The 16,135-nt window shown below is 40.8% G+C and overlaps 1 protein-coding gene across 2 annotated transcripts in view; it reads left to right on the top strand.

Annotated features, from left to right (window-relative positions):
• Nucleotides 1-14,807, top strand: part of G3BP1 (G3BP stress granule assembly factor 1) — a 33,853-nt gene extending 19,046 nt beyond the window's left edge. The window contains exons 3-12 of one of the 2 annotated variants that reach the window (XM_048490074.1): nucleotides 2,309-2,390; nucleotides 2,879-3,052; nucleotides 4,983-5,073; nucleotides 6,379-6,472; nucleotides 9,038-9,242; nucleotides 10,822-10,923; nucleotides 12,045-12,156; nucleotides 12,754-12,879; nucleotides 12,998-13,107; nucleotides 13,770-14,807. In XM_048490074.1, coding sequence (XP_048346031.1) covers nucleotides 2,309-2,390; nucleotides 2,879-3,052; nucleotides 4,983-5,073; nucleotides 6,379-6,472; nucleotides 9,038-9,242; nucleotides 10,822-10,923; nucleotides 12,045-12,156; nucleotides 12,754-12,879; nucleotides 12,998-13,107; nucleotides 13,770-13,976 — 1,303 coding nt within the window. In that variant the 3' untranslated portion in view covers nucleotides 13,977-14,807. Of the gene's footprint in view, nucleotides 1-2,308; nucleotides 2,391-2,878; nucleotides 3,053-4,982; nucleotides 5,074-6,378; nucleotides 6,473-9,037; nucleotides 9,243-10,821; nucleotides 10,924-12,044; nucleotides 12,157-12,753; nucleotides 12,880-12,976; nucleotides 13,108-13,769 lie in introns of both variants that reach the window. The other variant, XM_048490072.1, reaches the window with a different exon arrangement.
• The last annotated feature ends 1,328 nt before the right edge of the window (nucleotides 14,808-16,135 follow it).

Raw genomic sequence — 16,135 nt, 5'->3', positions numbered from 1 at the left:
AGAGTAGAGGATTATCAATACTTGCCGGCCCAATCAGTGGCAGCACTCAACCTGAAGGCCACTGCAGATGGGGAGGGGGGAGGACCAAAGCCTAACTTTAAATCAAAACACAAGGGAGAAAATTCTTTCTTAGTACTTCTATACTCCCCCCCAAAAAAAGATTTTTCCCTTTCCTGTGATCTTTGAAGTACAGTTCAAACAGAAGGGGTAGAAGCTTGCTACTAGCAGACAGTTCCCTGAATTCATTCACAAACTGTATCCTTTGCCTACTTATACGAATGCTAAGATGGTGAAGTGCAAATTAAGGATGCCTTTGATCTCAAAGCTGACCAGTTCTCTAGGTGTGCGCACGGAATCCTGGCCTTAATAATCAGAGCCTCAACTGTCTCAGCTCTAATAGCGAGAACCTGTATTGTCTAGTCTTGTAAACTTATTTGCACGTTCTTCCAGACAGTCACTGAGTTTTAGAGGGCATGAGCAGTATTCAAAGGGCAGTCTCTTTCATTGCAGATGTCTCTGTAGACATCATGACCTACCACAGCTACCAGAAGGGCAGTGTAGCTCCAGTGTAGCACCAGAAGGGCAGTGTAGCTCCAGTGTAGCTCCAGACAGCCAACAGACTGTCAATTTGCCATGCCATGCTGGCAGGGGCTGATGGGAATTGTAGTCCATGAACATCTGGAGCACCATAAATTGGCCACCCGTGCTCTAGAGGTTTGTCAGGACTTCCTCTAATGTGGTTGGTACCCTGGAAGGGCATGCAATGAACGAAAGTGGGGCTGGAAGGGGATTCTGTTGTCTTTCCTTTTAAGGCTTTTGGGCATAGCCTTTTTCTTGTCCTTTGTTTCTATCAGGATTTTGTCTAGCTTTCCTCCTTCAAAGGGATAAGCCAAGAGGATAGGTTTGGAGTGGCAGTCTGTTGGCCAAGCCCGGAGCTACGCTGCCCTTCTGGTAGCTGTGGTAGGTCATGATATCTGCAGAGACATCTGCTATGAAAGAGACTGCCCTTTGCACACTGCTCATGCCCTCTAAAATTCAGTGACTGTCTGGAAGAATGTGCAAATAAGTTTACAAGTGCCTTTGAAGTGGCTAAGGATGAAGGTACACTTCCTGACAGTGGTTGCTTCAGCCAGAAGGACATCAGAGCTCTTTCCGCCAGACGGGCTGTGTGTTTTGTGCAAAGATGAGGTTTTTTAAAGGCCAGACCTGATCTTCGTTTCTAAGATCAACTCTCAATTCCACATGGAACAAGAAATTTACTTTCCCTCCTTCTGCCCCATTCCAGAGCACCATAAGGAAAAAACACACTAGATTTTTGCAGGGCACACCATCATAGCATCTAACAAGGGCAAAAATATACCCAGGACATCCACCAGCTACATGATAAAGCAATGCATAATTCAGGCATACAGATCCAGCAGTCTGCAACTGGCATTCCACACATTCAGTAAGAAGCTCTGCCACCAATGCTGCCCTAGACAGATAAGCCACCATTTGTATTAAGTGGGGATCAGTGCACACAGTACAGCCCAATAGAAATTACACTGAAGAAGGATTGCAGCAATTGCCATCTATTTTCAAAGAAAATCTTGTTATAAGTAAATTGTGTCCAAAATTACAACATTGCAAAAGTCCCAGAAGGTATCTGAAAAACAGACCCAGTAACACTGAAAAAATCCTGTTCGGTACAAAACACTTACTAAACTTACTGGAATCCAGATGTACATCAGTCTCAAACAAGCTTCAAGGCTATTAGAACATAAATTCCATATGTCTGTGCTTCCAAAATGCACAAAAGTTTGTTAGAACGGGAATGATTTGAAACTGTCTGGGACTGCCATCTGCTCTAAAAGCTCTGGCTGCAGCAAAATGTCCTGAAGGTTTGTTTGAGACGGGTGCCCATTCGGGTTTCAGAGCAGAGGTTGTGGTGATGGTCACAGACATAGACAACTTCAAATGACAGACTCACGGAGAAGAGGTCTATGAGTGACTTCTAGCCAAACTGACAAAAGGGGAAGCTCCATGTTCGGAAGCAGTAACCTCTGCATTCAGTTGCCAGGAGGCAACATCAGGCAAACATCCAGCCCGTGCCCTGTTGTTGGCCCTCCAAAGGAACTGATTGTCCATGTGTGATCTATGCTGGAGTAGATGGACTACTAGTCTCATGCAGCAAGGTTCTTCTTGTGTTCTTAACTAAGAGGTTGCTAGCCTAAAACCAATAATATTGCTTACATTTTATGGCGGTCAGAGCCCATGTAATAAGTTGAAGCTATGCATAGTAAAATGTATGTAAATTATTCCCTCACAGATTTTATGGAAAGAATTCCTCTTATGTCCATGGTGGTTTGGATTCAAATGGAAAACCGGCAGATGCAGTCCACGGGCAATCTGTAAGCATTTGTGAAATTTCTTTGTAACGGACTCTGAAGTGGGATTCAGGCAGTATAAGTGTTTAGAAAGTCTCTCAAATTAGTCAGCACCTTGCGTGTGTGAGAGAGAAGATAGTGTGTTAATTCATCACAAGCTATTCAGAAATATTGTGAATTTCTAGGTATCAAGATCAAATTTCATACTATGTACCTCATTTGCTCTGTTTAGTAGTTTTGTATTATTTTTTCCAGTAGTTTCAAGCAGATATGTGCTAGGTTAGTATACAGAATGCATTTTAGGATAGTGGTAGCATTAACATATAAATGCCTACATTTAAATAGAGGAAGTGATGCCAGTGGAAATAGAAAAACTGTACTTTTAAAGTGTTTAACCCAAAAGGGTAGGTTTCACACAACCTGAATGTGTGATTATTTTCCTGACTCCTCTATTTGACTGCTCATTTCCTTCTTACAAAGTGTCTCATACGTTTTTAATGTGACTTCTGTAGGATATTCACAAGAAAGTGTTGTCACTGAACTTTAAGGATTGCCACACAAAGATCCGTCATGTGGATGCTCACGCTACTCTTAATGATGGAGTTGTAGTACAGGTCATGGGCGAGCTCTCCAATAACACTCAGCCATTGCGAAGATTCATGCAGACTTTCGTCCTTGCTCCGGAGGTATGTGTCCTGGGGAAGTTGTTGGCCACAAATCAGCATGCTGAATATACATATTCTACTTCTACAGCCTTGGACCATAGGGTTGGAGAGTTGGGTTCTCTCTGCCACTTTCTGTGGCACGCCTACACTTTTGAGTCTTTAACAACTCGGTCGCATCTGTGTGTCCAGATGTTTGCATGTGTTGCATGTACTGTGGCTTAGTTGCCACTGCACAACAAACCTCTCTATACCTAATTATCTGCCTTGTCTCCTAATATGTGTGAGAAGAGTTTTGCCAATTAAGTCAAGACAGCTGTCATTTGCAGTAGAAAAGTACTGCTTGTTACAAGGCCAAGAATTCTCTAAATCCATGAGTAGCAGTGGTGTGAAACCCAGGAAGTGGAAGTGATCAGCAAATAGACACTAAAATGTAATATTATTATGATGTTTTATTTCCCTCCTTTATTGTGTCCATAATTTCTTTGAGATTTCTGCCTTGCTACAGTAGAGAATTTCTCCTCTAGTGAAGAAGTTGATGTTTTTGATGATGTAAATTGGGTCGACAGCATTTTTGGCCAGAGGTTCTTAGAACAGAACCAGCCTGTAAAAATGATGATGGGCTTACACGCAAGAAGGGGAAATAAGTTTTGTGTTTGGCCAGATGTACTTTTGTGTAGGCTGAGCCCCAGCATTTCTGCCACGGTCTTGAGCACTCGCCTCCATCGCTTCAGTTGACAACCAGCTCTGGGTGCCAAGCAAAATTGTCTGGAGTAATGGACTGGCGTTGCCTCCTGCTGCAGCATTCATGGATGTAGTTCCAAATAAACGTATTTGAAATGATGTGGCTGTTCTAGAGTGCTACTTTGTAGTGTCTGTGATGGCTAGTAAGGGTTACAGTTCAGAGAACTATCATTTTTGTGCCCATTTCCTGTCCTTCATGATAGGTTGTCTTGACACGGAGTTCACAGTGTCAATAACCTCTATGTTATTAAGTATCAGTACAGAGCAAGCTTCCTTTTACTCATGCAGGTTCCTTGCATTTCTTATTCAGTGGTTGTTGGTTAGATCAGAAACTTGAAGCAGTATTTGATCCCATGTCAAGTACCTGGTTTATAGTGTTGGAAGGCTGACAGGGCTGGTTCTTTACATCCATCATATTTCAACTAATTTGAACAATCATGGGGATGAAGAAATGCTATACTGTCCTTCCAGTGCAATCCTGAACTCAGTGCCCTCAGAAGGGTGTTACTCTTGGGATTATACTGTGAAAACTATTAAATAGCTATATTCTGTGTTTGGGATTGGTTTAATTTAACAGTGTAATCCCGTGCATAATCTGTAACTTTACTGTAAAAATCAATCTTTGGAGATATAAAAAAGAACTTCTCTTACAGTTCATTCAAAATGTTTAATGTAAGTAGTTTGCACCTGGGAAGGACAAGTATATGCTGAGAGTGAACTTGTTTCTTGATGGCAATCTGAAATAATAGGTGTGGCATATTCGAAAGTATTTTGGGCTAAGGGGTTACCACTTTCATTTGGTAACTTAATTTTTTCTAGCTTAGAAATTGTTCAGTTGGTTTATTGAATGCAATAGTGAAATAGCTGTAGATAGGGTTAGGGTTAGGGTTAGCCCCATCAGCTCAACTTCTATGGGAACAATCTCAATTTGCCCTTCTCTTCGGCTCTGTTACACACTGGTGAATCTGTTGTATCCTAGCTCTTGTCTGCCAGTGTCTGGAATACCTGTTTTGGATGGAGCATAACTTGGGGACATCTATGGACTGGCAGTAATGGCAGCAGCAGAATTTCTTCTGTGATGAAGAAGCAAAACAGAGCTGGCCTACAAGTGAATAGGGTTATGCTGACAGAGTAACACTACTATTGTAGTCCCATAATTAATGAGAATGCTTGATTGAAATTTTAATTTTGCCCTTATTTTTTTCTGTAGGGATCTGTTGCAAACAAGTTTTATGTTCATAATGACATTTTCCGCTATCAGGATGAAGTGTTTGGTGACTTAGACACTGAACCTGCTGAGGGTAAGTAATGTGATTTGTCTTACTCTTTAAAGTTCCACTAGTATATTCTCTCCTGGATTAATTCTCTCCTGGATTAATTGTGAATATTGAACAGTGTACATTATAACTTAAAGATCTATATTCAAGCTACTTACCAAAAGGAAATATAATTGAATTCACAGCATCAGACCAAATGAAATAGCTCAATTAACTGGGCCTTAAAACTTCAGCAGTAGAAGTAGTAGTCCACCCACTTTGAAGGAATGAGAGATGAATTTCCTGTGGTTCAATATGGAATTGTTACTGCAGTTTCAAGGTGCTTGGCAAGTATTTGGGTAAAAATTAATTTTTTTAAAAAAATTCTTCCTCAACTGGTAACACTGGCACCTACGGGCAGATATGCTTTGTACATGTTTTTCACCTTTTTGTCTTTTGGGAATTGTGTTTTACAACACCAGATGTGGCAGAGAATGGTTTTAGAATTCTGACTCTCTCCCTCTCCCCAAATACATCCTGGGAATGCGAGAATTTAGATCTTGATGAAGGATCCCAAGATTGCTTCTCGCAAATATTTTATGCAACAAAACATTGAGAAAAGGGTTGCATTTTTATTGTAGTAGTTGGATGTTAATCTAGTAAATAAAGCTATAATAGCTACTCAATCATGCCTTTTTGTAATCTTACGACTAGACTGTTATAACATTCATTAAGTGGGGTGATGGTGGAAAGTGTTTATAAACTTCAGCTAGAACAGAAGGCGGATGTATTTCAGAGGCTGTTTCAAAGGGTAGCCATGCTGTAGATCAGCTAGATAGAAGCCCAGTAGCACGTTAGAGACAAACAGGATTTTCTGGGTATGAGCTTTGTATTTGGCAAAGGGAGCTTTGACTCTTAAAAGCTTCTATCTTGAAAATCTCATTGGTCTCGAATGTACTACTGGTCTCAAATCTAGATGTTGGTTTTCTTTCAATTACTTTTGAAATAGTTTTGAACTGCTAGATTGGATTCATAACCATACTAACGAGTATTGATGCTCCATCCACTTCCCTTCAATTTCCCATTCCTCTTTCGAGTTGAGACTGGTATATTGTATGAATATTTTTTAACATTTACATGCTGTATAGATGTAAGAGTTGAAAGTAATAGAAGGCCACCTTCAAATTTGTAAAGATTTAAAATTATTTTGTACAAGGACTGTCAAATAAGTATTTCAGGTAGCTGCAGTGGCCTTTCTATGTAACTCCTATACAAATTATTGAGCCTATTTGACTTGTACGATCAACCTTTTTCTTGTTGATGGATCAAATTGTCTTTTGACGCCATCAGAATCTGAAGAAGAGACTGAAGAACCTGAAGAAAGGCAGCAAACGCCTGAGGCAGTTGCTGATGATTCTGCAGCCTACTACGATCAGTCTGTCAGGTAAATTCTCACCCCTTCTTAACAGTTTGGGAGCGGTAGTGGCTAAGAGCAGGTGCACTCTGATCTGGAGGAACTGGGTTTGATTCCCAGCTCTGCCACTTGAGTTGTGGAGGCTTATCTGGGGAATTCAGATTAGCCTGTGCACTCCCACACACACCAGCTGGGTGACCTTGGGCTAGTCACAGCTTTTCAGAGCTCTCTCAGCCCCACCCACCTCACAGGGTGTTTGTTGTGAGGGAGGAAGGGCAAGGATATTATAAGCCTCTTTGAGTCTCCTACAGGAGAGAAAGGGGGGATATAAATCCAAACTCTTCTTCTTCTTCTACTGATGGCTGCAGTGTTTGAAAAAACAACAATCCCTTTCTCCTGAATAATAGTATTTAACTGATCCCATAAGTTTTAAGTCATTTAATAGGTTATTAAGTATATAGTTTGTTTATTTTAGGACACGACTTGGAAATTTTATTTTTATTTTAACAGTGCTTGTGAAGAATATTAATTTGAGAATATCAGTTTATCTTCGTGGGTGTTCTATGCAGCCCCACATTGGGGACTGCCCTTACACAGGCCTGTCACAGATTTCGAGCTTTTTGTCTCCTCGACAGTTCTGAGGAGCACTTGCTTTCCCTCTTCTTGGGAGGGAAAATTCCCACCCAATTGGTCACGTAATGGGAGGGGGAGGAGTGCTATTCCCTCAGTTCTTCTTTTACCGCCATGGGAAAAGAAGGTCTTGCTTCAGCTCTGCTGGTTCTTTGTCTCACACCAGGCCCTGTGAGGCAGTTTTTCATCAAAATTGTGAATTTTTTTCCCTTCTACAATGAAAGTTGGAAAGGTCTTTGCCCTTTTTCAGTAGTTATTGCTTCAGTGGTGATGTTTCTCTTCCTCACACCAACCCTCAGGCTCTGTGAGGTTGCTTCATTGTTGAAATTGTGAGTTTTTTCTATTTTACCATGGATGATGAGAAGGGTTCTGCCCTTAAGGAAGTTTTTCCTTCAGCTCTTCTTATTCTTTACCTCACATCAGGCCTCTGACCCTGTGAGATTATTTTCTTGTCAAAAATTGTGTTTTTTTTTCTTTTCTACCATGGAAGTTGCGTAGGCCTCTGCCCTTCTTTCAAGAAGCTCTTTCTTCATCACTGCTGACATTCTTCCCTACACATCAGACCTCAGACGCTGTGGGGTATTTTCATTTATATTTTTCAAGAGCTGTGTGACTTACACGTTCAATATGGCTAATACTGTTAGTCATGAGAATTGCCTCTTTTGGTTCCAGCTTCGTCTTCTTTGGAAACTCCTGTGCCTCCTAACTGAGGGCCAGGCAGAATAGGATCTGTAGCTGGTCCTGTATGGAAAGTCTCTTGCTCTTTTGGGCACTTCAGAGCAAGGCGAGAAGGTATCTCATTCCCCAGCCTCTGTTTCTGTGCCTCATGGGACCCTCCAGGCTTTCTCTAACCTGAGCTACTCAGAACTCTGTCAAAGGAACGGTCCTAAGGTGAAGATTGGTGAAAAATTGTTAACCAGTGCCAACGTTCTTTGGAGCTGATCTGCTTGGTGCCAAGGCTAGTTGGAGCCAAACCACATGGCGCCATGATAAAAGAGGCTCTGATGATAGGTCTTTTCACCTTTCAGACCTGTCCTGAGGACTCGACAGGAAGACAGCCCGTGTCTTCACCCTCAGGTGGTTAGTGTCGCTTCTCGGAGCACTTGGTCCGGATGGCCAAAGCTCTGATCTTATCAGTCCACTCTGCCCCACCTGGGGCACAACATGCCTTCGTGCCACTTGACAATACCCTTTATTGTATTGCTTATTGCCACATCTTTCCTGACCTTGTCGAGTTCTGCTTGGTCTAGACTCGCTAATGGGCTTTCATCTACTAACAAACTGCAGAGTCGGTATAGAGTTCAGAAGGAAGGCTGCAAGTTCCTTTCCCATAGACAAGCTCTATGGTTGTATCTATTGTCCCATCCTATAGCAGGGTTGCAATTCAATCTCCCCCTTAGTTGGTCATAAGTTTATATTCAGTTGCTCCCTTGGAAACGAAAGTGGCTATCTTTATGGCAACGTGTTACTACCAGATTGCCTAGGAACAACTTGCCTTCAGTATTGCCAGACAATCCTAAGGCTCTAGGCCAGGAGACTCCCCTTGAAGGGGTTTGGCTTCAGCCAGCAGCAAATTAGCGATGCTTGACATACCTTCTGCAAATTCTGGATAGCGACATCCATGTCATAGTCTTTGGGTATCTCACCCCAATCCTAAAATAACAAGCAGAGGTATTTTCCTTCATCATTCCTTTAATAGCTGGCAGTACAAGCGTCCTGATTCCAATTTTTCATAGCAGAATCAAAGCTACCCTGTCTTCCTTCAACCCCATGCCAAACGCTTACCAAGAAGGGGAGAATGTTGGGACTTCTTCCAGGAATCAACCCAGGGAAAAGGTTTCTGCCTCCTGGCTACATGTTGGTTCCTTTTTTTTTCATAGACTGCCCCAACCGGTGTCATTTTGGGAACTTAGTTGTTACCCACATTGAGTTGATTGCCATAGTGAATACGTTTCTCTTCTGCAGCAATGACTTGGAAGAGCAGTTGGAAGAACCAGCTGCAGAGACAGAACAAGAGGCTGAGCCTGAGCCTGAACAGGAGCCCGAACCAGAGACCCAGGAAGAAAAACCTGAGCCAGTTCTGGAGGAGACAACTCCTGAGGAAACAGTAGAAAAAAGTCCTTCTCCTGTTCCGGCAGACCCAGCTCCAGTGGTACAAGAGGACTCCAGGGTAATATGTGAATTATATTTTCATTGGGGTTCTTCATCAAGTTCTTCTGCATGTTTAGGGTGTTCTGTTAAGTTACCCAGGCTAGCCTGCTTTCTTCAGATCTCAGAAGCTAAGCACGGTCAGTCCTGGTTAGTACTTGGTTGGAAAGCCACCAAGGAATTCCAGGGTCACTATGCAGAGGAAGGCAATGGCAAACCATTTTTGTAAGACTTTTGCCTTGAAAACCCTACTGAGTTGTCATAAGTCGGCTGTGATTTGACAATACTTTACACATGCACACACAGACAGACATGGGAGAGATCTGTCAAAAGCTTTCAAAACCCTCATGTTGTTCTTAGGTAGATTGTGTCACAAATCTTTCTCCATTATGCTTGCTTGAAAAAAATCCAGTTATGTATCTCTCAGCCAAACACAGTGTTTCAGGGTCAACAGAACCAATCTCAAAGTACAGAATTCATGCCACCAAAACTTGGCAAGAAGACACTGACACACACACAAAGCAAAATTAAAGAAAAACGTTCCTGGGAGTCTTAAAATGTTGGCCCTTTATTTTTGGTTACTCCTGAATATTTCCAGAATTTTGGGGGCCCATTTACCTATATCCTAGATACCATCCAGATACCCAAATATATCTGGAAAATACCAGTAAGGTATTTTTAAGGATATTTATTGAGACTGGAAATATCTGAACACACTTCCCTAGTTGTCATGTTTCATAATTTTTATGTGTCAGTAATAGTGTTAGATTTATGACAGAACATTATTGTTGATTCTGGCCCTTGTGTAGTTGCCCTGTGCAGCTGTGAAATGTTAGGTAGCCATGGCCTCCAGAATTCCTGCAGACCCCCCTCCCCCCCTTCAGATAGCCCGAGCTCTTTCTGGTTTGCTCATAATACAAATGAGTCGGGAAGTGCTTGGGCTTCTATACTTTGTCCCTCCGTGTGACATGAAGACTTCCAACATGAAGACTACAGTAAGGCATGAAAACACAGACTGCAGTTTGTTATGCCCAAATCAGGTAGAACATAAACTGCTACTGACATGGATTCTAAAATTGGATTTATTATTTAGAATCCTGGGTTGTAGTCAAATTGACATGGTATTTGAACATCAACAAAACTAGTTGGTTATTAATTACTTTGAGTCATGTGAGGAGAAGAATGACTTGGTGGGTGTGTGCAAGTTTGTGGATTTACTGGCTTATTTTCATAATTGATGTTCAATCAGTGCAGTAATTATTTTCAGCTCAATATAAAAATAGCCACTTTTCCTGTTGTCATTCTTGAGGGATTGTCTCAATCCTTATCATTATTCAACATATGGATTTTGTGAATGGTTAATCTTGGAAACAACACTGTTGGAGCATGTCTACATCTCATCCCAGCTTTTGGGAGAATTTGAAAGGATGTTGTTTGATATATATCCGTATAAATGGTTCCTCCTGAAAAGATTAGCTAGTGATATGTGGGGTCATTTTGAAGAAAAATGTGAAAATGTGACAGGTACCCTGTGTAATTTTGAAGAGCACTGACATGTAGGTTCTCTCAGAAATGCCTAAAATATTGTTTGTTCCTGTTAGACATCATCATGGGCCTCTGTAACCAGTAAGAATCTTCCACCAAGTGGAGCTGTTCCAGTATCAGGCATACCGCCTCATGTTGTCAAATTACCTGCTTCACAGGTAGGAATATATTTTTAAAGCAACTGATGACCTTAACTGCCAAGGCCCACTAGATGTAATATTGAGTTAACATTAATTTCTCATACCAAATAACTATGATAGTTGTTATAGGGAATCCAAGCATTTCATCTTTAAGTTAGCATACAAGTAGTAGGAAAAAATGTAATTTTGCGTTTTTGGTGTTGCCTTCTTTATGAATTTTCTTAGCTGGTATGTCCATAGTAATTTGAAGTGCTGTGTATTTTGTTTGCACAAGTGTCACTTGTGCCTACTGATTAGTGCTGATGGACTTGCTCACTGTCATTCCAGACAATGGTCAAATTATTTTGAGAAGGTTTCTTTATTTCTGTCAGTACTGTTTCAGTCTCTTAAAATTTGAGAGGGCAAGCCTGCCTGTGTGCTCACTGGAGCTAGTCTGGGAAGGGGGAGGAGTGAAGTGTATAAACTTCTGTTGTCATTTAGTTCTAGATGGGCAGCTCCAGTCTAAGTATTGGAGTGACAAATAGGCCAAATTGTAAACGCATTCCTCTGCAGCTCAGCTTCCTTTTCCTTCCCACCCTTCTTCATTGTGTTGGGACAGGCTACTAAGCTTGCTAGTCTTAATTTCTCTGCTGCAGGTACAGTCTCTTCCCTGTCTTCAACATCATAACCATCCTAGTTTGTTGATTGGCTATACCTTTTTGGTCTGGCACACCATTACAGCTTTTAGGAAGGACCCTTGCATTTGAACGGCCAGTGAGACTGCAGTATTGTGACAACAACAAGCAGCCACCATCCTTTCAGGCACATGGGGTGCACCATGAGAAGGAGCACCTTCTCATTACAGCTTCCTGCTCAGATTGATTTTCCATATCTCATCAGTCAAAAAGACAGACCCTGAAAAGTGAAGAAGATTGGCTGCTTTCTGTAGTCTGACTGTTGAATGTAATCCCTTACCTCCTGAAGTTCCAAGGGCCATAAATGTCACAGTGGTTAAAATGTATTTATTTATTTATTGTTTAAACTTTTATACCACCCCATCCCCAAGGAGCTCTGGAGGAATATTTTTGGAGGAATATTTTTGTAAGATACAACATTGCCTGGTTTCTGCATATCACATTTCTATTGTTGCATTTTTGTAGCCCCGTCCTGAGTCTAAGACTGAATCCCAGACTCCACCACAGAGATCTCAGCGGGACCAGAGGGTGCGAGAGCAACGGACAAACATCCCCCCACAAAGAGGTCCCAGACCAAGTAAGAGGAGCTTTAAAAGTATTCCCCCTCATTATTTAAACCTACTAAGTTGGGTGCTATTTATTGAACATTTTAATTTCTCTGATGATACCCAGAAGCACTCAGTTCTGTAAAATAAGCTCATCCCAATATTTTGATGTTTGAAATGCTGCAACAAATTTTTTGTTTTGTTTTAAGCACTTGCATGTTGATGACTCAGGCTTTGAAAGGGAAAATTGTGAGTGTTTGTAGGTTGTATCTGAAATGTTATCTCTATAATAGTAGAGAGTTTAATGTCCAGAGGGAAACCATAAGGGCTGGTATTCCAAAATATTACAAATCACCAATGAAAAGAAGGTCAGAAAACAATTAAGACAGGTCAAATAAAATACAATCAATTTTACCATTTAAATCTGCCACAACTTTATTTATTTATTGTTTCGTTTTCTATACCACCCTATCCCCGGAGGGCTCTGGGCGGTGCTTCTTGGCAGCAGTGGACTGAACTGCAAATTTATCTCTAGAATGATTTTCATAAACTATTGTAAAAAGTGTCATGACATTCAAAATATTAAATGCAATTTTTTTGCAGTATATTATCTCTATTTTTAATTTAAGTGCGGGAAGGTGAGCAGAGTGATATGGAAACTAGACGAATCGTGAGGTACCCAGACAGTCACCAGCTGTTCGTTGGAAATCTCCCTCATGATGTGGATAAATCAGAACTAAAGGACTTTTTCCAAAGTAAGTCACGGGCTTTGTTTTTCTAGTGGTGGGGCTTGGGGGTTTGTGTCTAAGAGTACATGCTTTTTCTCTGGAACAGTCTAATGTGTGATCAAAGAACTTGGAAATTCTCTTGCAGGTTATGGGAATGTGGTGGAACTACGTATCAACAGTGGAGGAAAACTCCCTAACTTTGGATTTGTGGTGTTTGATGATCCAGAACCGGTTCAGAAGATCCTGGGCAATAGGGTACATTAAATTCAAACAAGTAATGTTTAAGTGACAAGGGTCATACTTGAGATCTACTAAATTTGCTCATTTCAAATAACCATTTCAAGGATGCGAACTAGAATGTTGTTTGCATTGCTTTTGTTCAGAGCAAGGATACTCAACAGGCAAGGTTCCATTCCCAGATTCCATTTAGAAACAAAACAACAAACACTCTCCCTGCTTTAGAGTAGGAACCATAGAGAAAGGCCAAAGTGTGAATGTCATGCCTTGAGTATGTATTAACCCTTGGCTGAACTACAACATTAATTGGTGGTGGTTTGAAATCATTGTCATGCAAAGCTTCCTATAAAATCTTGAATGCATGCTGAAGCTGCAAGTCAGAAGAATTGATGAAGCTTAAGTTCTTTTTTTAAAAATTCATCATGACTTTGGACAAGGTGATTTTGGCACCCAGCTAGTACAAGGTAAGTAGAGGTTGGGAGGGAAGAGCCCTTAATTCAGGCAAGGGATCTCTGGATCCATAAGAACACTTCGTATAACTTGGGGGTCAAGTCTCCTTTTCTTTAATATCAGTATCTGCTCTGTGAAATAACACCTCAAATGAATTCAGATTTGCCCTTACTGTGATTGTTTTCTTGTGTCTAGGTTATTGATAGTAGTTTACTATTTTTCTCTTACAGCCAATCATGTTCAGAGGTGAAGTGCGTTTGAATGTGGAAGAGAAAAAAACACGAGCAGCCAGGGAGGGTGATCGCCGAGACAACAGACCCCGTGGGCCTGGTGGCACCCGTGGGGGGCTGGGAGGTGGGATTCGAGGTCCTCCACGTGGAGGGATGTCTCAAAAACCAGGATTTGGCACTGGAAGGGGCATCGGGCAGCGCCAATGATTGATGTGATGAGACAAACCCTTCTTCCTGCAGATTTGTGAATTTCAGCCTTGGGTATCTTGGAATGTGGCCCTAGCCTGTTATAGACTGCTACGTTTGATACTATTTTGGCCATTTTGTTTGTGTTTGGTTTCGTGATTTTTTTTTTCTAGTCCTTGTCCCAGATTCCAGCTTTGTGGAACAATATTTCAGGAAAAAGTGGATTTTAAAAAGAACTGAACTGAATCCTTGCTTGCTGCAGACATATGGACTGGATTTTTATTTTTTTTGGTACCAGTGGTTTTTCCTAATGGAATGTGTGGCTTTTTTGTTATTTTTACTGAAATGGGGAGCGTTTCAGTCAGTGGAATTATCCTTTTCAGCTGCATGTGTTCTGGAGTCTGTGGGAGAGAGAACCTAGCACTTGACAAACATTTCAAGGGCAAGGAAAGCCGCTTATCACATGGGGAGGTGGGGATCACCTGAAATACCCAACCCTGGTCTGAAGGTGTTGCCGCTCGAAAATCAACATTCACCCTTTTCTCTGTGGCGCTGTAAAAGTGGAATAAAGGGTATCCATAGAATGTTTTCTGTTTGGTACATGATCACGAAAAGGAATTCTCACTACTGCTTTACCACTTACAAGGATTGTGGGATAGGTTTTAAATGTCTAGAATTTGACTCTTTAAAACACTCTTCCTGAATTTGTGAATTTTTTTATTGAAATAGGGAGGTTTTTCATGTTTAGTTTGTATTTGTATTAAACAAAACAAAATTGTTGTGCCTTCTATTTATCTCTCATTCCAGTCTTGGCAAATTGTTAAAAAAATAAAAAAGTCTAGATTTGCTTTATCCAGTTTTGGAGTATGCTTAAATCTTTCAAGAGATCTGTTTCTTTCACCCCCTCCTCGTTGGTGTACATGTTTAGAGAGTTGCACGACTTGTTTTTAATGGACTTATAGGTATGTATTTTTAAAAACTTTTTGAAGATGTACAGGGCCCCAGCTTTACTGACAAAGTCATTAGCTCTGAAGTGAGTGCCTTCCACACTTATGTGACCATGGGAAATGAAACCATAAATCTTGACAGTATGCTTATGTTCAGTTTTTGTAGTATGTTACTGTGATGTTAGTCGTCATCAATCATTAGCTTTAAAATGACATTCTAATATGGGCTAAAAACTACAAAATCCTAATGCTGATAATATCCATTTTCACTGCAGTATATTCACAGTATTGGATACGCGATGAGACATCTGTCTTTGCTGAATGTATATAAAACAAAATAAAATACAGAACATTGTAGATGTTGCAGTGCCTGTATGGTGTTCTGTGCCATATATTGAGTACAATGCACAATATACAAGGCTTCTGGATGAACTGTTGCAAGACCCTGAAGTAGACATGTTAGGGTTTGTAAAAGTAAGCAAGTAGATCAGCGCTGTTAGCCATAACTTGTCATTCATCAATGTTTGTCTGTTTTCATAAGGGTGGCTGCATAATTGGGATATTCTGGTATTAGTGATGTTTATATTGTGCAGTGGTTTAATGTGACCAAATGCCAAACCTCAAAGACATTAAGTTGATCCTCCTTTGAGCTTTTAATTCACTGTCAACTATGTTTTTGTCCTTGTGTCTGCAATCTGGCAAAAAAATTTTTTTTACTGTAAAACAGTAGGGTGATATAAATAAGCCCAAAGATCAAAATTAAAGTCATACGATGTCATTAGAGTTGTTTATGGGCTAGAAGAAAATATACTAAGGTTTAGTATATTAGTATTTGTATGGGGTGTGTGAATATTGTTATTTAAAATTCAGCTTAAGCAGGATTGTTGGGTCATGAGACTGCAGGAACACCACAAATACTTTTGAAAATGTTGTGAGTCAGCTGGGTTTTCTTCCTGGACAAGCATAATTGCCAGTGTGCCATAAGTTATTCTTTCCCCTCGACAGTTGAATGCAGTGATAATATGCTGAAATTTAGGAATCTGTTATTTTTATACTGCCATTTTGGTAAGCTAAGGGCAGTTCATTTTGCTAATAAGAGTAAAATATTCATCTTTGTGGTCTTATGTGCAGTCCCACGTGGGACTGCGCATCCACAGGCCTGCCACGGAGAAGAGTAGCAAACTTTTATTCAGACATTCTTGTATCAACAGTGCTCCCTCTCCCTTGGAGCTG

Source organism: Sphaerodactylus townsendi, linkage group LG03 (genome assembly GCF_021028975.2).
Source record: "Sphaerodactylus townsendi isolate TG3544 linkage group LG03, MPM_Stown_v2.3, whole genome shotgun sequence".
Lineage (NCBI taxonomy): Eukaryota > Metazoa > Chordata > Lepidosauria > Squamata > Sphaerodactylidae > Sphaerodactylus > Sphaerodactylus townsendi.
The sequence above is the reverse complement of the archived record's forward strand: the minus strand, read 5'-3'. Positions and strand labels throughout refer to the sequence as shown.